The sequence below is a fragment of the Conger conger genome, chromosome 14 (assembly GCF_963514075.1).
Source record: "Conger conger chromosome 14, fConCon1.1, whole genome shotgun sequence".
In the NCBI taxonomy this organism is placed as follows: Eukaryota; Metazoa; Chordata; class Actinopteri; order Anguilliformes; family Congridae; genus Conger; species Conger conger.
In genome coordinates, this window is record NC_083773.1 from 42,747,060 (window position 1) to 42,773,831 (window position 26,772).

The following is a 26,772-nucleotide window of genomic DNA, read 5'->3' on the forward strand; positions in this document are numbered from 1 at the left end:
TGAAAGCGAAGTTTGTCCTGATTTCTCTGTTGGACTAGGGACCATTTTTAGTGAGAGGCCAAGCCTGGCAGGACCATGTAGGTAAGGCAAGCCATTTTCATTTTTGTTGATCTTTTTGCCAGACACTAACACATATGCAGGGTGTTTGGGTTTTGTTTTGCAAGTTTGTGCTAGTAATAAAGTTGTAGGAATTTACTGCTTTCCAGGAGAATGGCTGTAGTAAATTCCTTTTGGACATTGTTTTAAATGACTCTTCCATGTGGTCTCATGTGGAATGTTTTAAACGACAGAATATATAGTTATGCAATATGTTTATATGACAGAATGCATAGTTATGCAATATGTTTTGGTACAACAGACCTTGCAGGACTGTGCACAGACCTTGTTGTGCGCACGTAAACAAACACGTGCACAAGAATACAATTTCCTTACTGTGCACGTAGACAAACACACAAATATGCACACATACAAATACACATATTCACACACACCTTACTATGTAGCACACAAACATATCCACAAACACCTTATTATGTGTACACACAAATAGACCCTGCACAAAACACATTTATGCACACCTATCTATGGTAGACATCTTATATACATGATACAAATACAACAAACTTGCAAATATGGGAATTTAGTTTGTAGTCCTCTGGACATACTGTATGTTCCAACTACCGTTGTTTATTTCCTTAGTCCCTGATCATGGATGTTTACTCATTACTGTGCCGAATTCTGTTTTGTATCTTGTGTTGTTTACACAAATGTTTAAATTATACCCTTCACTTCATTAAAATCCTGGCTGCCGAATATGGAAATTAAATGAAAATCACATTTGGAGATTTCAGATCCAGACCCCAGAGGGAAAACATTTTTTTCCACCATTGCCAAACACGCAAATTCCACAAAAACAAACTTTGTCTTCATTTCTGGTCAACTGCAAATGGTACATACAATCATAGAATGTTTACTTCTTCCTTCATCTTATGTTATTTATTGCATTTTTTTGTTGTTGTTGTTGTTGTAATTAATATGAAAAACAGACTCTTTACATATTTCCTGTGTGGGTTTGTTAATCAGGAAAATAATTGAAATGATTGGGTTCTCGATATGCGCTCGACATTTTCAGTACAAAACAGAGCACAATGAATAATGCACAATGCTCATTCCATTCTGTAAATAAATTCTATAGTCTATGAACCTGCAAGAAGTCAGACGCTAACTAATGTCTGACAATGAAAGCCTTTGCTGGACATAGTCTGATGACAATTAGGCAAAAAAAACACTACCCAATAACTGTAATGAAATAGATTTCTGTCACACATGAGCCGTTTTAATTTATAGAGTAAAATTGATGCTTCTCATTCACCCATTACATGTCATTTGGCTGATACTTTTATCAAGAGCAACTTACAATTGATTAGACTAAGTAGGAGATAGTCCTCCCCGGGAGCAATGCAGAGCCCAATGGCTGTGCAGATCTTATTGTGGCTACACCGGGGTTCGAACCACCGACCTTGGGGGCCCAGTCATGCACCTTCCACTTTTACATAACAGATTGAGCTAAGTGCATAACACATTGTAACATTGTAAATTAATTTCCGGCAAAACCAGAAGCCCAAGTCTCATGAATATATAAAAGCTTTTGGGGTTTTATTTTCACTGGAAATCCCTGAAATCCCACTGACAGTAATCACTGTGTAATCACATTACACAGATTCTCTTTCTTAAAAAAAAAAGAAGACATAAATACTGAATGTTGACAGTTGAATATGATAACATGCAGTAGGCATGTCTCTGCTGACATGTTTAAAAGTTCACATACTTTACCACATACTGTGCCACATTACACTCACAAATTATCCGCATAACTGCAGTAAATTGCGAAGAATTGTTTTCCCCCCCGCCACAGCATGTGCATGCATTCTGGACAGTTCAAACTGGTAAGTATTCATTGGCCAAAAAACATAAAGGCTTGGGTTCAGTGTGCAGCCCTTTGGCTGTGACTTAAGGAGAGACCAAGACAAAGCCTTTAGTGTGATACGAGTTAAAAGGGTTTTTTACTGACCACAATGAGGTCATGCCAATAAAGCAACTTGCATTTAAAAATTGTGAAATAGTTCTGTGAAGTACAGTAACGTTACATCGAGATATTAATAGCCGTAAGTGCTCTAATGTTTTAGTAGTTTGCTAGCTGACGTTAGTATGTGAAGTTCTGAAATGGTTGTTTGTATATGGACAACTCTCAGTTATCGATAATCTTTCCCTTTAGTGGCATCTAAAAGAAAACCTAGAGAAGCTGGCTATGTGGTTTATTCCTTACGTATACACCACCTTCAGAAGGTATTCACCACAGTGAAATGTTTAATGCTAATTTTTCAGTCTTCAACAAAACAATAAATTAAATGCATTTATGACACAGAAACATTTTTGGGTTCAACAGAGTGAATAGCTGGTCCAGTTAAATTCCAGCTTTTAAAGCGTTTCATGTATCTGTATCATCTACTTTCTTCCTGTAAATACCCTCATGAATGCTCCACTCCACTTTGTTATTCTTACAGTTTGTTATTCTTACAGTAGAAAAAAGTATCACAGGGAGGTAAAGCGGATGTATCGGGAACGATTAAATAAAAACTGCTCCCTATTAAATAGAGTGGCGAAAGCTAGCTATAAGCAAACTACGTAGCATTGAAGTCTGTGTTCAATGTATGTGTTTCATGGTTTAAATACATAGATCTATACTGAATACGGTGGGATTTCAGTTCGTAAATGTCATGTTTCGTGTTTTTAGACAGCCAAGATAGGCAAAAACTCCCATAATGTTTTGCCTTTCACAGTGATGAAATTTCCACAATTGGACCATCCTACTGCCACCGTCAGTGTATCTGTATTCATTTATCATCCCGGCTCGTGCAATTTAAAAAATCTGACTTAACTTGATCCTAATAAACATTAGGAAAAGAATTACAAAAAGGATACATTTGTGTAATCAGTGGCCTATCGATGGAAACAAGCAATCAATGTGAAGCGCAAGTAGAGAAAGAAACCCCATCGGCGCGAATGTTCTGGTATGTCCCATGAAACTGGCCAGCCGAGGATAGATAACTTCATCTTTGTTGTTGGATTTGGTTCACAAATCTGCACTACGATATTTTTCAAAAGTAATAAAAAGCTGCATGAAGATAATTTGCTGAAGATACAGAGGTTGCAGAACAATTTAACAATTTAATGCTTATATGAAGTTGTCGCTCCTGTTGTCTATGATAAAATGAGTTAGCATAGCATTTAGCAGTATACCGGAAATGCAATTCAGCGAAACATCTGCTTTACCTCCCCATAGAGTACCAGTACCACAGAGCCTTTTGCTATCATGCTATCCTCCTTCCCTATGGAACAATCTATGGAACAAACAGACCTTTTGGATTTATAGATTTAAAGCTATGCAGTTTCCCAGTTTGAATGATGAAATTGATAGCATTTCTGCCAATTTGACAGTTGTCTATATGTATATCCCCAGCCAGGCTTTGGGCTACGCCCCTGATGTAGGCCTTTTGTCGTAATGTATAGGTTGCTTTCTCTGTACCTCTGTTACTCCTTCTTGGCTATGCTATTATAATAATAAGGCTTTTAAAGTCATTCTGCCACGTCACCCAGAGTGCCTTGTACCCGTGTCGATGTGGAAGCTTCTGTAACGTTTATTTTATTTTATTTATGATTTCTCCCTTTTTCTCCCCAATTTGGTTGCCAATTGTACCCTATCTATACCAATGACCCACGTTATCTAGGATGCACAGCAGACATACGACCACGTCCCCTCGGCAGCGTGAATGGATCGTACAATCCGGAGAGCGACACGCCTTCTCCAAGCCACATCGTCTCCAACCGCGACTGTGACTCTGAGGCGATCGGGGCGCTGTTGTCGTAAGCGGCGAGCCTCCCCCCGCTGAGTCCTCCCCCTGCTGAGTCCTCCCCCCTCCCTCGGAGCGGCGAGCCACGTGAGCCGGCCGCACTCAGCCTTTAGCAGGACCGGGAATCAGAGTGCAACTGCAACAAACTGAACTACAACAGCAAGGTTCGCTGCATCCTAGCCTATTGCACCACCAGAGCTCGTGTGGTGGTCTTTTCTCATACGTCTGCTCATGTTTGGGATGCAGACACGAGACATCTGGGTTAACCCCTTCCTCCCAAGGGCAGAATAGGCCAATATATTTCCAAAACTGTGAAGGGTATACATATGGTTCACAGCTTTTATTAAAGCAAAGAACTGCACCTTTTTGACAAAGTAGAATCAGAATTCACATGAATCCAGTTTTCCGTATTTAATCACAGCAATCTATGTACAGAAAATATAAAAAATAAAAAATAAAAATATTTTTTTTCTTGATCAGCAAAGGCTACAGGGGAAATAACTCTGTTTAATAACTTTTAAATAACGTTTGTGATTCCCCAACACACTGACTACCTGTGGTAAAAATGTGTCAGTATTTCAAACCTTTGAAATTTTACTGTGTTTTTTGTAACACTTAATTTTACAGCTCATTAGTTACTGGGTAAGTACCAGGTACATATTAGGTGACTATTTTGATTTCAGAGGTAAGTAACATGAAACAGGCAGTAAAATGAATCAAAATAACTGCGCATATGCCCATTAAATACTTGGTAATTAACCGGCTGTAAAATATAGTGTTACCATGTTTTTTCTGGCATGCCCATTTGGTTAACAAATTGTGCCAAGTGTAAAAAAGTTTTTTAAAATCTAAATTTAAAAATCATACTATGCAGGATTTTCACCTGAAAATATCATAAAACAACCATGCTCAGTCATTATTATGCTACACTGGCAAGCTGTGTCTGTATTTACTTCTGCCCATTACCTTGCTTGTCTACCTGCATTTGTTATTATAACAGGATGTTTCAGGGTGTGACTGTCTGTGTACTGTATCGGAATAGCATGTGGCCAATAGAAGGAGGAGGAGTACAAGAGGAGATGTGTATGGATTGGTTAGTACCGTGGTGTGTTAGCTTCCTAAATTAAGTTATGTCCACTCACTGAGCACTTTATTAGGTAGACCTATGCACCAGTTTGTTAATGCAAATAAAAGGTTCAGCTGTTCTTCAGACAAAATGTCAGAATGGGGAAGAAATATGATCTAAGTGACTTAGACCGTGGAATAATTGCTGGTGCCCGACTGGGTGGTTTATATACCTCAGAAACTGCTGAACCCCTTGGATTTTCACACACACACCAGTCTCTAGGGTTTGCAGAGAATGGTACGAAAAACAAAAAAAATCCAGTGAGCAGCAGTTCTGTGGGCAAAAACATCTTAATGAGAGAGGTCAGGGGAGAATGGCCAGTCTGGTCAAAGCTGGCAGGAAGGTGACAGTATCGCAAATAGCCACACATTACAACAGTGGTATGCAGAAGAGCATCTCTGAACACACAACACACAACAAACCTCTAAGTGGATAGGCTACAGCAGCAGAAGACATGATAAGTCTAAATAAACAAGTCTAATACACACCTAACAAAGTGCTCATTGAGTGTATGTTAGCTGGCGGGCCATGATAGCTGGGTCCCACTACGCAGTACAACCTCTCCTGGGCAGGGGGCTCATGCCAAAATCCAGACTTGGAGACTGTGAGACTCTGATTAACCCTTGCCCGTGGTGTTCATGTTCTTGTTATTTACTCAATGTTCGCAGGTCTGGTGGGTCCACAATATTATTGGGTTTCACAGAACCATGAGTGCACTGGGTCTCTGTGCGTTCACGTGATACATTGACTTTGAGGGTTTTATTTTCCCTTTCAACGGCCTGAGCCAGAGTCAGATCCCCTCTGCACTTGGAGCTGAGTATTTCCTGTGCTCTTTGTTCACGAGCCGCGGCTGGCTCATAAAATGGAGGCTGGAGAGTGTGATGTGCACATGCAGGCTGTAGAGTGTGATGTGCACAAGAGAGTGTGATGTGGAGGCTGTAGAGTGTGATGTGGAGGCTGTAGAGTGTGTTGTGCACAAGCAGGCTGTAGAGTGTGATGTGGAGGCTGTAGAGTGTGTTGTGCACATGCAGGCTGTAGAGTGTGATGTGCACATGCAGGCTGTAGAGTGTGATGTGCACATGCAGGCTGTAGAGTGTGATGTGCACATGCAGGCTGTAGAGTGTGATGTGCACATGCAGGCTGTAGAGTGTGATGTGCACATGCAGGCTGTAGAGTGTGTTGTGCACAAGCAGGCTGTAGAGTGTGTTGTGCACAAGAGAGTGTGATGAGCACAAGCAGGCTGTAGAGTGTTGTGCACATGCAGGCTGTAGAGTGTGTTGTGCACATGCAGGCTGTAGAGTGTGATGTGCACAAGAGAGTGTGATGTGGAGGCTGTAGAGTGTGTTGTGCACATGCAGGCTGTAGAGTGTGTTGTGCACATGCAGGCTGTAGAGTGTGATGTGCACATGCAGGCTGTAGAGTGTGTTGTGCACATGCAGGCTGTAGAGTGTGATGTGCACATGCAGGCTGTAGAGTGTGATGTGCACAAGAGAGTGTGATGTGGAGGCTGTAGAGTGTGTTGTGCACATGCAGGCTGTAGAGTGTGTTGTGCACATGCAGGCTGTAGAGTGTGTTGTGCACATGCAGGCTGTAGAGTGTGATGTGCACAAGAGAGTGTGATGTGGAGGCTGTAGAGTGTGATGTGCACATGCAAGCTGGAGAGTGTGTTGTGCACATGCAGGCTGTAGAGTGTGATGTGCACATGCAGGCTGTAGAGTGTTGTGCACATGCAGGCTGTAGAGTGTGATGTGCACATGCAGGCTGTAGAGTGTGATGTGCACAAGAGAGTGTGATGTGGAGGCTGTAGAGTGTGTTGTGCACATGCAGGCTGTAGAGTGTGATGTGCACATGCAGGCTGTAGAGTGTGATGTGCACATGCAGGCTGGAGAGTGTGTTGTGCACATGCAGGCTGTAGAGTGTGATGTGGAGGCTGTAGAGTGTGATGTGCACATGCAAGCTGGAGAGTGTGTTGTGCACATGCAGGCTGTAGAGTGTGATGTGCACATGCAGGCTGTAGAGTGTTGTGCACATGCAGGCTGTAGAGTGTGATGTGCACAAGAGAGTGTGATGTGGAGGCTGTAGAGTGTGTTGTGCACATGCAGGCTGTAGAGTGTGTTGTGCACATGCAGGCTGTAGAGTGTGTTGTGCACATGCAGGCTGTAGAGTGTGATGTGCACAAGAGAGTGTGATGTGGAGGCTGTAGAGTGTGATGTGCACATGCAAGCTGGAGAGTGTGTTGTGCACATGCAGGCTGTAGAGTGTGATGTGCACATGCAGGCTGTAGAGTGTTGTGCACATGCAGGCTGTAGAGTGTGATGTGCACATGCAGGCTGTAGAGTGTGATGTGCACAAGAGAGTGTGATGTGGAGGCTGTAGAGTGTGTTGTGCACATGCAGGCTGTAGAGTGTGATGTGCACATGCAGGCTGTAGAGTGTGATGTGCACATGCAGGCTGGAGAGTGTGTTGTGCACATGCAGGCTGTAGAGTGTGATGTGCACATGCAGGCTGTAGAGTGTGATGTGCACATGCAGGCTGTAGAGTGTGTTGTGCACATGCAGGCTGTAGAGTGTGTTGTGCACATGCAGGCTGGAGAGTGTGATGTGCACATGGAAGCTGAGTTATCGCTCACTATTGTTTCTGCTTCTACTGCAGAATGCTTTGACATTTCAAATTCTGTTTAACCACTTCTTCATAGCAGGATGCTGATTGTCAAAGCCACACACACACACACACACACACACATACACACACACACCATTATTTGTGTTTGCAAATACGCAAATGGAACTTATACATATGAAAATATACTTTTTTTTTTTGTTTAAACTCTCTTGTCGGGACCGAGCGGGGGCTAGAACTCCTGCAGTGTGACACGTGATTGGCTGTAGCATCACCCAGGGAGGGGTCCATCTCCCAGCTGGCCGTGCGGTCGTGGCTCCTCTGCGCAGGTGAGGCCGGGCAGCCGCTCTCAGCCCAGCCGTCGGACCGCAGGGGGAAAGGAAGGAGCAGCTGGTTCCACACGCTAACCATGCTGCTGAAATTAAGGAGGAGATTACACTAGCGGGACATGCTTACAATATCCTAAGAACAGCAAGCGTGACCTCGGAAAAGCCAAATTATTTATTAATATAATTTATTAGCATATACAGCAAGCACTGTATGCATAGGGGAGAGGAGTTTTTTTTCTAATTTAAACACAAATAATTTTTATGCAGTTGTGTCAAGTCAGGAGGAAATAAAATGTATTTTATTTACTGAAGTAAAATATAAGCTGATAGCATATGAATGGAGGAAATACAATTGTATTACATTACATTATTGGCATTTGCCAGACGCTCTTATCCAGAGCGACGTACAGTTGATTAGACTAACAGGAGACAATCCTCCCCTGGAGCAATGCAGAGTTAAGGGCCTTGCTCAAGGGCCCAACGGCTGTGCGGATCTTATTGTGGTTACACCGGGGATCGAACCACCAACCATGCGGGTCCCAGTCATGCACCTTAACCACTACGCTACAGGCCGCCCTAGTAATGTTTACTATTGCAATGTTCACAGAAGTAGCTATGCCCGAAACATAGCTCTTTATTTGGCTCTTTATTTCTCTCCAAAATCAGGCAGGAACTAAATCAGTGAGTGTGGGGGCTGGAGCAAGGTGTGGGATCCTGAATGCCTCTTTGAAGCAGGGGCTGAATCTGCTGAATCTGTAAATGACAAATTATCATAAATTGTATGATATCAGATATCTCTGAAATAAATTCATTTTTTCCATTTCAATGTCACATGACATAAATTGCTCTCAATTAGCCTGTGGATAGTGTGTAATGTTGCAAAATGTCTCCACTCAGAATGGTTGAGGCTTATCCATATAAAGCCTTATAAACATAATAATGAGTTGGTATGTTAAATACACAGTATCTGGTGTAACTATGTCAGTGTTGCAGCTGGTGTTTGTGAAAGGGAGCTACATTGAAGCGCTGCAGTCTTCTCTGAAAAGGCCAGAACCACATTTCCTCCAGATTATGCATTAATAAAAATATTTTCACTGCAACATATTCAGTCATTCAAGACACTTATTATATCCAAAAATGTCAGCCTTTTTTAGAAGGCTATGGTAGCTCCCAAAAAACACATCTGCGACCGCACTGAAAGGAAATACCTTAGTTTCACTACACCGCCCCAAGACTGAAAAAACTCAAACAAAACAGACTAGAAGAGGTTAAACTGAATGGGCAGTAAATCTAAGCCCGTGTTAAACAGCCTGTCAGGTTACTGCATACCGAGCCCTATTCCTGTGATGTTTTAGGTTTTTCCGAGTGAATTAACATCGCTTCTCACATGGCCTTTCCATGCAGCTGCTCTCCTGCTTCGGGTTATGTAATCTACAGAAGGGCTTAAAAACACACTTTCAGTATGAACGGTCCCACCCACCACATGGGGGATGGGTTTGTGGGTCGGTTGCACGTGCCCCCGATAAGCTTAAGAGACTGGCCTGACCAGTTCCCTGAATTTATGTGTTAAGTCATCCCATGGCAGTTCTCCTCATGGGATGTTGGTCAGCACTACTGCTTTTCCTTATAAGAGTAATCCTCTGAAGAAAAGAATATATAGGAGTATATTATAAATATATAATATAATATAATATAGTCGTATATTCTATATTATATACATTGTATTATAATTCCCTGGTTAGTGCTCGACACAAACAATGAGGCTGTGCCAATCTTTAAAAAGTGCTACTGAGGGGATTCAATCTTAAAGCTGTATAGAATAGATTTTTTACTTACTGACAGAAACCAAACAGTCTTCCTAGCTCAAATGAGTGATGGTTAACTAACACATTACCTTTTAAGCACATTATGTGATTTTTGTGATTCAGAAGGCTCAAAACGCCCCAGACGTGTAACACCCTGCTTTATTCTGACAAATACATACTTGAAATACTCAAACTCTTTAGATTCTAAGACACTCCTGTGGGGACCTGACCACATGGCATACTGGATGAGGTTTCTGACTTCAGACCGGGGTTTGAGGGTTTGAGTCCCTTTGTGGTTGCGTCTGTGCTCTGTTTGTTTTGGGGAATCTAGACAGGTTTTATTGGATTTATGTTCAGTGCTTTATTTTTATGGCCTTTATGGCCTATAATGGTTAGGAAATGGGGCTTATAACCTTAAAGGTTCCAGGTTTCATTCGCAGTGCAGAGGCTGCTGCTGTGTCCTTGAGTAAGGTACTTAACCTGAATTATACAAGCGATAGGTCCGGTCCATTGTCTCTGTTGGTCAGTTTGCGTTCCAGCCGTGCCAATATCCACGATATACGCGCGGCTAAATGGAATGTTGACACGTCTTTACATATTACTCCGCGTTTGTATATTACCGTTATCGAAGTTACTTTGTAACCGAAATTAACGTAACATTATCAGCACCTCGCCGCTAGTTTCTGACCAAATTTAAACAAAATGACTGATTTTAAAGTGTACTTTGACCTAGTCGGGGCAGGTTTCCATGATTGGACTGGTGCACAATGGTCCCCCATTCAAGAAAAGGCGAATCAGCAGGTACTTAAACGAGCCCCTGAATAGAAGGAGCTGATGTCTAATGTGGGACACTGAATTCATGACTTCAAACAACGTCTTTGTCGGAACCTTAAAAAAAATCAGATGAGAGGGGAAAGACACGCGGGGTTAACCCCCGACACACCAAGTGGACTAGTCCAGAAAGTATGGTTCGATGTCCAACTCCATTTCGGCCGCAGGGAGAAGGAGGGGAACAGGCAGCTGACGCCTGGGTCCTTTGCCATCAAAATGACGAAAACGTGACGAAATGTGCCACCCTGACCTTTAACGAACCAACAAAAAACCACAACGACCCCAATGAAAGGAATCGTGAGTCTGGCTGGGGAGTCCTCTCTGTCCAGTGGCTTCGCTAGAAACATATCTGGCCAAAATCCCACACAACTCTCCTGCTACCTACACCCGAAACGGGCCAACTGGGACAGCTGCGCTCCGTGGTTCACAGCGGAACCCATGGGTGTCACCTACCTGGGAACAAGGCTGCCCTGAACACGCAAGGCTGCTGGTAAGTGTGCAGCTCTGCTTTTTTTCCGCAATATGTAACTTATTTCTCACCTTACTAACGCCCGGCCAACTGTCTGATCCTTTACTGTTGTAAATTGAAGCTGTAGGTACGACCCTCTACACTAACAGTGTCAGGAGCGCCGCGATACAGAGGCTATCGGATGTGGGGCTGCAAGCGAGGGAGATCGTGTCGGTCAGTGGCAACAGATCGGACAGCTCTCTCCAGAGCTATTACCAGCCATCGCTGGACAGCAGTAAGCGCTGGAGCAACATCCTCGGGTCGAAGACCACCAAACCCCGGCGGAGCAAATGAAGGCTCATAACGAGGCTATGAGTTATTTCAGTAACTGCACGCTATCTGGAAGTGTCCAGATAAATGTCGACGACAAAGACAAATAACTTGTGTGTCAGGTGCAAAGCACAGTGGTGATACATTATTGCCGTTACGTTTTTGCTGAGCTAACGTTATTGCAGTGGGGATACATTACCGTTGCTTAGCAACCAGTAAACAACTGTTCAGTGCCGCATTGTGCCTAACCACCCCGCTAGCTGTGCCAATATCCACAATATACCACGGGTTCTCGTTCCACAACGCATAATTGCTCCAGCATACACTCAGTGAGCACTTTATTAGGTATTTATTAGACTTTTTTAGACTTCTACTGCTGTAGCCTATTATTATGATACATTGTGTCTTCATAGATGCTCTTCTGCATACTACTGTTGTAATGTGTGGTTATTTGTGTTACTGTCACCTTCCTGTCAGCTTCGACCAGTTTGGCCATTCTCCTCTGACGTCTCTCATTAACAACGCGTTTCTGTCTGTAGAACTGCTGCCCACTGGATTATTTTGTTTTGTGTGTGATCCCAGGAGATCAGCAGTTTCTGAGATACTCAAACCACCCTGTCTGGCACCAACAATCATTCCACAGTCAAAGTCACTTTGATCACAGTTCTTACCCATTCTGATAGTTGACGTGAACATTAACTGAAGCTCCTGACCCGTATCTACATGATTGTATGCATTGCACTGCTGCCACACAATTGGCTGCAATCTACATTAGATAATCGCATGAATAAGTAGGTGTAATAAAGTAAAAATGTTCCTAATAAAGTGTTTGGTGAGTGTATATCCAGCTATGTAACTAGACACTGGCTCAGGAGGTAAGAGCAGTCATCTGGCAGTTGGAGGGTTGCTGGTTTGATCCCATCCTGCGTGTGTCGAAATGTCCCAGACACCTAACCCCTAAATACTAACCCCTATACTGTGATTGCGTGTATGAATGGGTGAATGAGAAACATCAATTGTACAGCGCTTTGGATAAAAGGCGCTATATAAATGCCAATCATTTACAATTTACACTATGTAAAAATGTAGTCAGTTGGTCTGGATAAAAGCTTCAGCAAAGTTCTGGTGATGTCAAACAGGTCATCGACCACAAAATCTGCTGAAATGAATGAAAAGTGTGACTATGAATATCACTGGAAATTCAATTTCTATATTTTTACTGATGTATATAAAGTGTTGATGTATTTAAAATAATTTTGCTCTGTTATGAGTCTATTCATAATCAAGATGAATTCATGCAGAAACCATGGTTGCTATCAAGGCAAAATGGTGAAAACTGTTTCCCTTAGAGGCTGTAAAAAGATGTTCAGGTATCAAACCAGAAAAACGTACGATAATTTTTATGAGCTCAATTTTATATCTTCATGCCCAGGAGACAAGACTGCTAATACTCCAAGTAAGAACTTCCATCCCAGACATACTGACAGAGTTCCACTGTGTATTCCACTGTGCAACTGCAGAGCATGTTGGGAAGCACAGAATGAAGTGCACATAATATATGGTAATGGCAGGACACCCATTCCTGGGCAACATAACATTTCATGGTTGGAGGACCACAAACCACACTAAATTCCATGAGCCTCATTTAAGTCCAGATACGTTTAAACTGCAAACCCTCTTATTCAATTACAAAGAACTACTGAACTACTAAAGTCCAGAAAGAAAGATATTTTGTCAAAATATTCTTATCCATTTATTGCTGAATTGAGTTGCCTCAAAATACCTGCCAGACCTTATTTATTGCATTTCAGGGCTATGAAATCAAAATGCATAGCTTTGATTTAGTTTTAAGTTCATCTCTTACTGAACTTACTTACTCGGACTAAACTAAAAAAATTGTTTCTGTAAAATGGTAAAACATACACTCAGTGAGCACTTTATTACGTATTTATTGGACTTATTTTTGTAGACTTATTAAGTATTCTGCTGCTGTAGCCTATCCACTTAGAATTATGATGCGTTGTGTGTTCAGAGATGCTCTTCTGCATACCACTGTTGTAAAGTGTGGTTGTTTTGCATTACTGTCACCTTCCTGTCAGCTTCGATCAGTCTGGCCCTTTCCTCTGACCTCTCTCATTAACAACATAATGTTTTTTTTCCCCACACCATTCTCTGCAAACACTACAGACTGTCATGTTAAAATCCCAGAAGATCAACAGTTTCTGAGATACTCAAACCACCCTCTCTCGCACCAACAATGATCCCATGGTCAATGTCATTTAGATCACAGTTCTTCCCCATTTGGACATTGGGTCTGAAAAACAGCTAAACCTCTTCACCACGTCTGCATGCTTTTTTGCATTTAGTTGCGGACACATTCTTGGCTGATGTAATATATGCAATAGCAAGCTGGTGTACAGGTCTACCAAATGAAGTGATCACTGAGTGTATATAAATGTAAATACCATGGAATAAAAAACAATTGTTTGGATTTCTGTCGAATATTCATTGCTTGATCTCAAATAAAACGTATGTTGTTGAAATTGTACTTCCCTCTAGGGTCTTTCAGCGCACTTATCCCTGGTTATGGGTATGCACTTTGCACTTTGTTGTACGTCGCTCTGGATAAAAGTGTCTGCCAAATGCCATGAATGTAATGTTATGTACATAGCAAAAATAATACATTTCACTTTCCCGTTTCTATTTCAGGAGGGCACTGTCGACAGTATGGACCTGGTTAGTGCTGAAGCAGGTTTGGGCCCGGTTAGTTCTGAATCAGGTATGGGCCTGGTTAGTTCTGAAGCAAGTATGGGCCTGGTTAGTGCTGAAGCAGGTTTGGGTCTGGTTAGTTCTGAAGCATGTATGGACCTGGTTAGTGCTGAAGCAGGTATGGGTCTGGTTAGTTCTGAAGCAGGTATGGGCCTGGTTAGTTCTGAAGCAGGTATGGGCCTGGTTAGCGATGAAGCAGGAATGGGCCTGGTTAGGTCTGAAGCAGGTTTGGGTCTGGTTAGTTCTGAAGGAGGTATGGGTCTGGTTAGTGCTGAAGCAGGTATGGGTCTGGTTAGCGCTGAAGCAGATATGGGCCTGGTTAGTTCTGAAGCAGGTATGGGCCTGGTTAGTTCTGAGCAGGTATGGGTCTGGTTAGCGCTGAAGCAGGTTTGGGTCTGGTTGGTATCTGGTTTGCCAATTAACTCTTTCAAATTCAGCATTTCTCTGTCTGTCTGTTTGAGAATTCAAGTCAGGTGAAAGGCTTCGTTGTATTGCATTTAACTCTAAACCTGTGCATTTAACACTCATGTAAAAACAGTACATTCAGATGCAAATATGTAACACATCCAGAAACATTCACGGACTTAATCTTTACAAGCTCTGCAAAAATATGACATTATTTACAGAGACCTGTGCACTGTTTGAAAAATGAAACACTTGCAAGATCTATGAACTAGCAGCGCCATCTCCTGGCCTTTCAAAACTCTCACCCATGGTCCAGTTCATGCCACACTGGCAATGTGCAACTCATTTCTCATTTGAACACAATTTACTGTGATGCATTACACCCTGTCCCAACTACACAAAGGCCCATACTTCATGGTTCTCAATTGTGTGCTGAAAATGTTTTTACACTACAGAAAAAAACTTTCTGTCTTTGCCTCAACACAAGATTTTATTTGGACATATTTTCTATGTGAACCAGATCAATGTTTTAACTTTCATACATTAGGGTGCAATGGAAGAGGCACAAATGTAAATAAAAAAAGAAAAATTGTAAATATAAAATGGTTTTTTGTAATGTGGGGCAGCAAAACAAACCTGGGGGGGGGGGGGTCATCACATTCTATGCATTTTGGAAATCCATAAAAATCCATACACGCAAATCATGGTAAAAGCCATCGTAGTTTTGGACATCAATAGAATGTCCGTTGTTTACTTAGCAATCCAGAGGAATTATGATTGTTGTCCATTTCACTGTTCCGCACTCACAAAAAAATATTGTACATAAACAAATGTTATTATCTCTGGTCTGAACACACTCTTTGGAATAAGACGAGCTCACCTACAAGGTGTTCTGACCAGCACTGGCCAAGCCGTCTCCCAGTATAGCCAATGGGCCCCACGTGGGCAGGCAACAACTAGCTACGGATAGCACAGCTTTGTTTCGATATACAGTCAGCCTGCTGCACGGTATTATTGTGGTGACTGAGAATCATTCTAGCCAATGAAATTACGTTTCTAATGGTGTTTAGTTTCAGATTGCATAAAAGGACAAATTTGTTCATCTGTAAAAACAAACCATACAGTACATACATACAGTACTGTACATTTCAGTACAGTTACAAACCGGCAAAAAAGTTCTTGAGACTTTATAACATAAAATAATATTAAGACCAAAACACGCCATTCAGCACAAGAATGCTTGCCATCTTCTTACCACTAAAGTGTACCTAGTGCTTAGTTCACCTAAAAACTAGATGGTATTTAGCACCATATCAAGCCTTGAAAATGGCCAAAGTTTCTGGCTCCACTCCATGACCTGGCAAACTATTCCACACAGTGACCACTGTGTGAAAAAATACTTCCCAATGTCCGTGTGATATTTACTACACCCCCTCAGTACTCAACTATTGTTGGGCAGGAGGTGAATTAACTAATCTTTTTCAATCTATACAGTGAACTGAGTGTCAGCAGTCAAGGTGGGATTGAAAGACAATCAGGCTGGTTTTATTAATGTATTTCTCCTTTATTTAAACAGGTAAGTCCCATTGAGATTGTTATTTCTTTTACAAGATAAAGGCCTTTTGCAACTAATGTTCAATACAATACAAAAGCCCAAGACAATTACACATTAATACAATCTCAAGTAAAACAGCTGCAGACCTCAGTTTTAGAGTCTGAAGACTTTTTAAATTACCCACAGGGATGAAGTGATCCAGTTTGATATCTTTCTGGAGCTGGTTCCAGGACCATCCATCCATCCATTATCTTAACCCGCTTATCCTGAACAGGGTCGCAGGGGGGCTGGAGCCTATCCCAGCATACATTGGGCGAAAGGCAGGAATACACCCTGGACAGGTCGCCAGTCCATCGCAGGGCACACACACCATTCACTCACACACTCATACCTATGGGAAATTCAGACTCTCCAATCAGCCTAACCTGCATGTCTTTGGACTGTGGGAGGAAACCCACGCAGACACAGGGGGAAGATGCAAACTCCGCACAGAGAGGCCCCAGCTGACGGGGATTCGAACCCAGGACCTCCTTGCTGTGAGGCGGCAGTGCTACCCACCGCACCATCCGTGCCACCCTGGTTCCAGGACCATGAAGCATAAAAACTAAAAGCCATCTTCCCGAATTCTGTGCATGGACGAGGGACAGTAAGAAATGGCAGGTTCTGGGAGCAGAGGTTGTAGGAACTTGTTTTCCAATTAAAAAGACAATTTAAAGAAGATGAGTTGCTTTATAAATTAAAATATACCAATGAAGCCATCTACGGTGGGATATTGAAGTCAGACCCGCCTTAGGCTACACGAGGCAGCCTATCACGATCCCCATAGGGGGAGAACAAGGGTGGGATATTCAAAGCAACTGTACTAACCCACCGGAATGAACTGATACTGAACTGACTATACTATACTATGTACTGCTGACTATCTAGTACTGATGAATTGAAATCAATAAACCATACCTCATAATAATCAGTAACTCTTTGCATATGGTGCAAAGGAAATCCTCTGGTATTAAAAGAAGATATACTATGGGCCTCATTAGCTTTTTGATAACTTTGCTGTTTAAAAGCACAATGTTTTAAAAAATACCACAGAATGATTACAACTTAAGAACACAGAAGTTGTAATGGTGTAGCCAAGTACCGTAGGTTCTAATGCATTCTCAAATCGTCGGAGTGGCCTTGCAGTAGCCTAATCCAGAAAATGAACTACATATGAAAATATGAAGGGTATGCTTGTATAGTGGAATAATTTGTGCTCTTGCTCAACTGACCGCATCAGTGAACGAATCGCATAGTCAGTGACTAGAATATTTGTACTGAACTGAGCTAACTGATTTGAGTCAGTTAGGCTATAACATTTTTCCAGTAATCAAATCACCCCAAAGTCTCCATGTGTTATATATTATGCCAAAAAGGGTGGTTGTTTTACAACAAAAAATATTTTGGAGCATTTGGATGCCTTGTAAGAAATCACTTGTCTGAGCGAATATTTCTGAGGACAGAGAGCATGTTCAAGGACTTGATCCCATTTCATATTGCTGATCATCTAAATACATTCTCAAAATATGTTCACATTACGTTTCAGTATACTATATACCAGGCCTGATTTTGAATAATACACGTATGAAATTGTGAAATGCGTTTGTTCATGGAGGTGGTATTTGATGATTTGGTATGTCAATGAGTAGACAATACTGCCATACTGTACATACTTGTGCCTATAGACAACATGGCTTTGATGAAAATATGATTTGCTGGTTTTAAAAAATGTTATTTTTGGCTTTTGCCCATTTTAAGGTACGCAAGCACTTTTTAACTTCCAGAGTTGTTGCTGCGAGCTAATTACTAATGCTGGGGAATTTCTCTCCTTAATAAATGACCAGGTACATCCGTGAAGAAAAGGATTTCTTTTTCTGCGGTTTTGTAATAAAAATTCTACCTCTGATTGGTACATGGTTAATACCTAAGCATATAGTAACATATAACAAAGTCAAATTGTTGCCTATGTCTTATCATAAAGAATGCGTAGTGGATGAGTGCACGGTGGCCCCAAGCCCTTAACATCACACAAACAGTTCAAAATCAGAAACAACTATTTGGGCTCGCAGAGTTGGATTCAAGATGAAGTGTCTCTTCTGGCTTTCTAGTGGTACGATGGGCCACATTTCCTTGAGCCTGGGAAGCAAGTAGGTCAAAGGCCACAGTGTTATAGAGAGAAAGAAAATCACAGGATATCAGCAGCTTCTAAGGTACTCTAACCACCCTATCTGGCACCAACAATCATTCCACAGTCAAAGTCACTTAGATCACGTTTTCCCCATTCTGATGGTTGATCTGAAAATTAACTGGAGCTCCTGACCCGTATCTACATGATTGTATGCACTGCACTGCTGCCACACGATTGGCTGATTAGATAATCGCAGGAATAAGTAGTTGCAATAACGTAAAAATGTTCCTAATAAAGTGCTCAGTGAGTGTGTGTGTGTGTGTATATATATATATATAGACATCTCTTCTCTATTAATGTGATTATACTAGTGTGAAAACACGCTTCCCTTCACTAACATAGTCGGTGTAAAGCCAATTCAATCCAGTACAGACATGACATTTACATCACATTTACATGACATTATTGGCATTTGGCAGACGCTCTTATCCAGAGCGACGTACAACAAAGTGCAAAGTGCATACCCATGACCAGGGATAAGTACACTGAAAGACTCTAGAGGGAAGTACAATTTCAACTGCTACCTGCACAACAAAGATAAGGACCAGGGCCTGACTGCTTAAAACCGCTAGTTTTACCTGTTAACTGTTTATCACACAGTTGATTAAGGAAGACGACAGAAACACCAAGGCTAGGGTCAAGATGCATGAGAAGTATTATTATCCTTACTTATGGAACTAATGGTTGAATTCTGGAACGGGAACACACTATGTTCCCCGTGTAGATGGGGCTGGTCAAAGACATCTGAGGGGTACTATGAACCCTTCTGGACATGCACACCAGATGCAGGCCAGTCCAGCTATGAACTAGTTTCCTGCAAATGTAAGAAGGGTTGGGTCAAGTAGTGCAAGTGCAAAAAAGCTGCCTTAAAGTGCACAGCCCGCTGTTTCTGTGAAGGCGAGTGTGAATAGACTTCCCCATTATAGACCCTAGGTTTGGCCAGGCTATTGCCATCACTTCATCCGAGTCTTGTGAGATAGAAGGAAGCTTCTGAGAAGTTCTAAAAGTTCCTAATTCAAATTCTGCATCAAGAAAAATGTATGATTCGACACTGAGATCATACAAATCTGACCAGTCTAGTCATAGCTGAAAAATGGCGGCCATATTTAATTTTTTATGACTTGGTTGTATTAGGCAATTACCAAAAACTAGTCCATCCATCCATCCATCATCTTAACCCGCTTATCCTGAATAGGGTCGCAGGGGGGCTGGAGCCTATCCCAGCATACATTGGGCGAAAGGCAGGAATACACCCTGGACAGGTCGCCAGTCCATCGCAGGGCACACACACCATTCACTCACACACTCATACCTATGGGCAATTTAGACTCTCCAATCAGCCTAACGTGCATGTCTTTGGACTGTGGGAGGAAACCGGAGTACCCGGAGGAAACCCACGCAAACACGGGGAGAACATGCAAACTCCGCACAGAGAGGCCCCGGTCGACGGGGATTCGAGCCCAGGACCTCCTTGCTGTGAGGCGGCAGTGCTACCCACTGCACCATCCGTCCGCCCCCAAAAACTAGTATGTATGGTAAATAAATTCAACTAATTATGTCCTCAATATCATATAATATCCATCACTTATGAGAAAACAGTTGTTGCTGGCAGCCGCGCCATATTGGAAATTCAAGATGCCGGTATATCCAATTTCTTTGGGAATGCCTTTGGCTAGAAGTATGCCAAATGTCATGCTTTTATCACAAAAGGCACAATTCCTTCATATTTTTGAGCTAAGCTGCTCCACTGTTATTAATGTGTGTAATAGGCAGATTTAACTGAAAAAGTACTGTGATACATTTTTGGCACTTCGGCACCCCACCAGTTCGGGAACCAATAGTATAAGTTATGCTGAACATTTTAAGAAGGGGAGAAAATCTTTTTAAAAGTGGAACATGCAATGTAAACCAAGACGATGTCTGATTAACTTTTTTCTGGTTCCACTTTTTCTTTATTGTGATTGGGGGTTATTTCCACAATTCCTAGAATTACAAAAGTCAAAAACTAAAACAAATCTTTACAACAAATAAAATAAAATAAATTGAAACAATAAGTGTTTTTCCCCCGCGACTATCTCTGTTCATGTCTTAATCTGTTTTTAGTCAAACAATCCAATAAAAACATCCAATAAAAAAAATACTGAACATAGGTTGTCCTCTCCTTGAGTTGAAATCAAAAAGCCTCTTGATTCAAAAGGCCAAAGGTCAAACCCAGCGTCCTCAACAGCATAAGAGTCTATCCAACTCTTAGGGGTGGGGCCACCAGAACAACACCATCTCCTCGAACAAATAGCATCGGTATGTTTCTCTTTGTGGACTGAAAGACAAAAAAGAAATACATTTTTGGACCACATACTCTTGACTGAAATACAGTACTTAACATGTCATGAGACCCATAATGTCATTTAGATTCGATGGGTCCTTTAGGAGGAATGACCTTTTTGGAAAACTGCCTAGAAATAACAATGCAGAATGCTCATTTTTGGTGATAGTGGCATCAAATTTGAAAGGGGATTTGTCCAGTGTTGTGGCCGTGGCTCCTTTGTGCTTCTAAGTGCACCAGGCACAGCCACAATCTGTATTCACACAAAAACAAGAAATCTTTTCAGTGAGAAAAAAACTTCAATTTCACAGAGTTTTGAGCTTCTGTAACTTTGTTTTATTAATATATAGAGTAATTCTGTCTCTTGGAAAACGACCCCTAAGTTACCTTTCAGCAGGGACCAGGACTATGTAGTCAAAAGGGTTCAAGAACAGTAGCCATTTTATCTTGGGTAAGGGCAATACTTAAGGTGTTAACAAACTTTTTTTAAAGATACATTTATCATGTTTTCTGATGGCTGCAAAACTACCCAACAATGTATTCCTATGGGAGCTGCGTCTCTGGACGCAACACATTTGCATAAAACTGAATATTTAAGCAATCAGCTAAATTTCAGCTAAACTACTCACGATAATCCAAGATGATCTAAAAATTTTTTTACTTATTCTTAAATAAGTTAAGAATGGGGCCCAACATGTTAATTTTAAATAAGAGCCAATAACTGTCATTTCCATCCTGATTCTTCCCACAAGTGAGACGTGGTTTTGCAACCATCATCAAGCACTTCGGCCCCATTAACACCTGGTCGTTTAATGCATCTTGAGTTTTCGTAGCATATCCGGGTAAGAACTACCCACATAACAATTCAGGAGTAAATTCACCCATACATTAGGAACAGTTTCAAATCTGAATTTGATTGGTTAATCTACTTCAGGCAGTGGTCTAATTTGAGATGGATTTTATAGAAGTATAAATGCATCGGTATCGCCAGAGACGCATAGGACAACCAAAACTTTTTTTATTAAAAAAATGATAACGTCCCACTCACCCGAGGGGAATGGTTTAGACGAGGGAGGAGTACCAAAAAGACAGAACTAGCCTGTTGGGTGAGCGGAAATTAAAAAGTGTTTTATGGACTACAAACAAACTAATGTCTCTATACCTCAGTGCGCCTATGGCATCATTTTAAATTTCATGTGTGTCATGATGATGTCAGGCCCTCCCTGGCCCACTCTCCCCACTGAGCTCAATCATGGCTTTCCCCCGGGGCTTCCCAAGCAGGACATCCCTGCCATGAAACCTCCTGGCCCACATGGGCTTATAAGACCCATGGAGTTTCAGTCAAGTAAAATACAGAAATACACAATCCTAAAAGCACTGACAAATTACATAACAGCAATACAGGAAACAAAGTTGTTTCTTTGTAAAATAACAAAGGGTGATTCAAACATGGTTTGCATGGTCCATTATACATATGACATACAGAACGACTTTTTGTACCTTATAAATCTCTTCATAGGTCTCTTCATCGATCTCCACAGTGGTGACCGTTTCCTCCACGTCTCCCAGGATCATATTTAGATGCTGGTCATAAGCCTAGAACACAAGGAAACACAAGAGATGCAGTCCGTGCATTTCTACATGTATGCTACAAGTTAGACCTGGGTCAAATACATACTGCAAGGAAATTAATTACTTTTTTTTTTGGAAATCATTTAGAATACAGCATTTACAAATACTGAGTATTTCAATTACAAAATACATTTAAGGAGTATTTGCCTTACTTGTCTTGTCTTAATTTTTTAAATAATGCATTTTCAAAGTATTTGAATTAATGCGATTATTTGCAAATACTTTCACAACATAAAAGGAGGAACATATGCAATTTCACCCGGTTGTTGAAAGTCTTGCATATGCAGTGCTTAAGTCTACCAGCTCTGAAAGTTCTGTACCTAAATTATGAAAAACTAAATTCAGTCAGGTACTGTAAATGGTAAAGTGTCTAACTTCATTTAAGCCATGTATCAACTCTCTGTGATGCTCACACACACACACACACACACACACACACACACACACACACACACACACACAGAGAAGTCCATTTGTCTTACGTGTAGTCTTCCTCGAAGTTCCCGGTCATTTCTCATCTTGACATAAATTCTCTCATCCAGACTCAGCCGGATGAGATCCAGAGGCTCCTCTACAGTGTTTGTGGTCTGCTGCTGTGAGTGGAAAAACAGCCATCATTCTGCGTAAAACAGTCACTTCTCATAAACATGAGTCACACTTCATAAACATTGCACCTCTCGAACATAAAAACAGTTTTAACAAGTGTGAAAACATATTTGTATACATTTTTTAAGGAAATTTCACCAGCGTGAAATTTATCACATTCATGGTTTAACTCACACATACACACACATGGTTCAACTCTACGGATCATTTTAAGGGGAGAGCTTGCAGAGGGTTTTGTCCATTTACAAATTAGTGAACAATGAACAAACTGAAAGTACTGAAGAAACTAATCTGTCCGGTAAACTGTAAGATGGGGCGACATGGCTCAGGCAGTAAGAGCAGTCGTCTCATTGGCTCAGGCAGTAAGAGCAGTCGTCTCATTGGCTCAGGCAGTAAGAGCAGTAGTCTGGCAGTTGGAGGGTTGCCGGTTCGATCCCCTGCCTGGGCTGTGTCGAAGTGTCCCTGGGCAAGACACCTAACCCCCAAATGCTCCTGACGAGCTGGTCGGCGCCTTGCATGGCAGCCAATCGCCGTCGGTGTGTGAGTGTGTGTATGAATGGGTGAATGGAGAAGCATCAATTGTACAGCGCTTTGGATAAAGGCGCTATATAAATGCCAACCAAGAACTGAATGAACTGGTAGGTGAGTCCTTACTTTTAAGTTCAAAACGCTGCGAAGTCTTAAAAACTCTTGTTGTACAATGAACAGAATTGTACAAAGCAATACGACGCATTGGTCATGAATATGCAAATCAATTAAATTACATGGTCGACGTCATCGACAACGTCAACTAATCATTGCAGCCCTAAATAAAACCGTTCGTATTATCACTTTCAACAGCCTATGTCCTGTGACCAGATTGACTGAAAAAAGTGGGGAAAAAAACAACTGAATGCAAATAAACCTACTCCAGCCAAGAAATTTACAGGATCAAACTGGATTCCAGTAACATGAAAATAGGTACTGCATTTCCCATCAATGTAAAGTACTGCCTTTCCCATCAATGTAAAGTACTGCCTTTCCCATCAATGTAAAGTACTGCCAATCAATAAGGACTGATATAGTGTTTCCTGGTTTTCCTGGACTCCACGATATAAAGCACACTTCGGGATCAGGGTCCTTCAGGTAGCATGTACAAAACGACTAAAAGGTGAGCTGGGCAGTGTGCCCTTTTTTGGAGCATTTGAAAATGTATGTGTGCTATGTATGTATCTTTTCTTTTTTTTTTTTTTACTTAGAAGCGGTGGCTAAGAGCCCCGAGGCAGATAACTGCTTAGGAACATGAATTAAACTGTAAATTAGCTGTAATGTTGCATAATTGCCGTTATTATGAGTCATGTTTTATGCATACAGATTTTTACAAATGAATTCGAGACTGTGTAAGATTTGTGAACCCTGGGGTACAAATCCAGCTATGAACAATCTGAAATTAGCACCCGTTTCAAAACATAACTTCAGCAGGTCAAACCATGTTGAGTATGGTGGTGATCAACCAGTTCCAATAGCTAGCTTGAGCAGTTTTTTTTCCAACATGAAATGCAGGTAACCTGAAAACGCTTTGCTGATATATTTTGCAAAGGAAACGTACTTGGCCTCAATATAGCCCAACACGTGCGGAGTGTTTAGCTGAGTGCTTGTCGAAGTTAGCATGTCATAGCAACCCTAGTACCTAGCTAACGAAATGAATATCCGCATTGTCAAATCATTACACTAGTAGCTTGCTCGCTGCTCGAGCTACGAGTATCTTCACTGCAGAACTTCAAAGTTACGTTGGTCTAAGATAACCAGCTGATTGCTTAGCTGGCTAGTAAAGTCAATTCATTGTTAACTAGTGTAGCCAGCTATGTGTATACAATTTAGCAAGCAATGCACACATCAAAAGTATAGACTACATCGGTTCTTGCATTAGCTACCAAAGTTTCCCGAATCATATCGATTTAGCTGGTTAGCTAACATAGCTAGTTAGATAACTGATAAACAACCAAATACACAACGTAAATGTAGACGACCACTAACCTGATCAACTTCATCCGCCATTTTTCTTCTTCCTTTTGTTGTGTTACGGCGGTTTCTATACAACTTTAAGGAGCAATACCGCCACCTTTTGCTCCGGAGTGTTAATCATCCTTATATTCGAATTATCTGTGCATTCCTATACCTTAAGAAATTTGAATATATATCAATAGCTAATATCTATATTAATTATAATGTAAACAAAATGTTTTCCACTTCACCCAATAATCCATTTAATGTGACTAATTGCATTCCCTTTTCCCTCAATTTAGCCCTCATCTCTTCTCTTTATCTAGTCAATACCACTTCCTCTCTATGATTACCATTAAAAATCTATTTGGTCTTGATACTTCTTTGAATTTGAAACAAATGTCTCCCCTTCAAGTCTCACTCCCGATTGTCTTTCCACATTTGATTAGCTCTTTCCCATATAATACTCTTGGTTTCCAATGTACTTATCCTAACTTCCATGTCTGTTGCTTCTTTAATAAGACCTGGCTTTGCCAAAACATCTGCCCTTTCATTCCCGTTTACTCCAGCAGGATCAGGAGCCTGACAGTGCTACCTTGCTGAATGTATGGATGATCTCATGCAATACATCTTTCTGACTACTTGATTTAAAATAACTTAAACTTGTAAGAACTGAATGCCAATCTGAACAAATCAGTGCTTTACTTGGTTCACCTGCTTCCGCCCATTGTAGTGCCAGTATAATTGCCAGCATCTCTACAGTGTAAACCCTCCAGCAGTGAGATATACTCATCTCTGTTTTCTTTCCTGGAACTACCACTCCAAATCCTGTTCTTCCTGTGTCTGGATTATTATCCCTATCTGTAAATATTTGTACTTATACCTATAAAAAGCGTATACCATGTCTATTTTATTTTCCTCTTTTTTTATATAAATCTAAGAAATATACATCGATTTCAGGCTGTGTGAGCATGTAAGGTGCTATCAGAAGAATTGCTACCGTTGGGCTGATTTCTGTATCATACATTCCAATCTCTTGTGCAACATCATTGGCCATCCGCCCGCCCAATGTTATCCCTCTTACATTTTTCATTTTCCCCAATACATTTTTAACAGTCCCTTGGTGGGGTGACAATCTTTGTGTCCTTTCAGATTACCCCAGTAGTGAACTACCAGCTGCTTCATTCTTATGTCCAATGGGATTTCTACCTGTAGAGCAGTGACTGGAGATGTTCTCAAAGCACCACAGCAAACTCTCAGTGCCTGAGCTTGAGCAAGGTCCAGCTTCCCTAAAAGAGGCAGCAGCTGGGGCATACGCCTCCCTGCCCTATTCAAACACATACCTTGTCTTCAAGGATGACCAATTTGCTCCCCACTCCCTATGTCAGCACTTCATCACATGCATTACTTATTTTAAATTTGCAACCATTTCACTAATATGTTCTGACAATGTTAATTGATAATCAAAATATACTCCCAGAAAGTTAAACACCACATTTCTTTCTAATTCTCTTCCATACAACCTTATTTTTTATATTCTCTTTAATTATTTTCCTAGTGAAGAAAATGGTTTGAGTTTTCTCAATAGATAATCTAAAACCCCAATTGTATGCCCACTGCTCCACCTCATGAATTGCTTCTTGAACCTTCATAGTAGTATATCCAATATTTCTTCCTTTTTTCCACAGCACACAACCAACACAGCGATCTCCCTATATATACTGCTATTCTGCTAAAAATATAATTCATCATAAAATAATAGCAGGCTTATCACACTATCTTGAGGTCTGCCATTTTATACTGCAAACTGATTTGATAATTCTGTTCCAATTCTAACTTGGATAGTTCTTCCAAAGAGAAAGTATTTGACCCA

General features: G+C 41.3%; 1 protein-coding gene across 1 annotated transcript; it reads right to left on the reverse strand.

Annotated features, from left to right (window-relative positions):
- Positions 1-20,284: 20,284 nt before the first annotated feature.
- Positions 20,285-25,007, reverse strand: lsm3 (LSM3 homolog, U6 small nuclear RNA and mRNA degradation associated). Its single transcript, XM_061220609.1, has 4 exons — positions 24,933-25,007; positions 22,793-22,903; positions 22,179-22,274; positions 20,285-20,672 (listed from the first exon to the last, which is right to left on the reverse strand). Exons 1-4 carry the CDS (start codon positions 24,951-24,953, stop codon positions 20,592-20,594), a joined length of 309 nt encoding a protein of 102 aa, XP_061076593.1. The 5' UTR covers positions 24,954-25,007; the 3' UTR covers positions 20,285-20,591.
- Positions 25,008-26,772: the final 1,765 nt, after the last annotated feature.

Excerpts from the sequence above, each read along its gene's own strand:
- lsm3 (XM_061220609.1), bottom strand. The coding sequence starts at position 24,953 with ATGGCGGATGAAGTTGATCAG. Across the intron at positions 22,904-24,932 it reads TGGCGGATGAAGTTGATCAG|CAGCAGACCACAAACACTGT; the intron begins GTTAGTGGTCGT and ends TTCCACTCACAG. Across the intron at positions 20,673-22,178 it reads CCTATGAAGAGATTTATAAG|TCCACAAAGAGAAACATACC; the intron begins GTACAAAAAGTC and ends TTTGTCTTTCAG.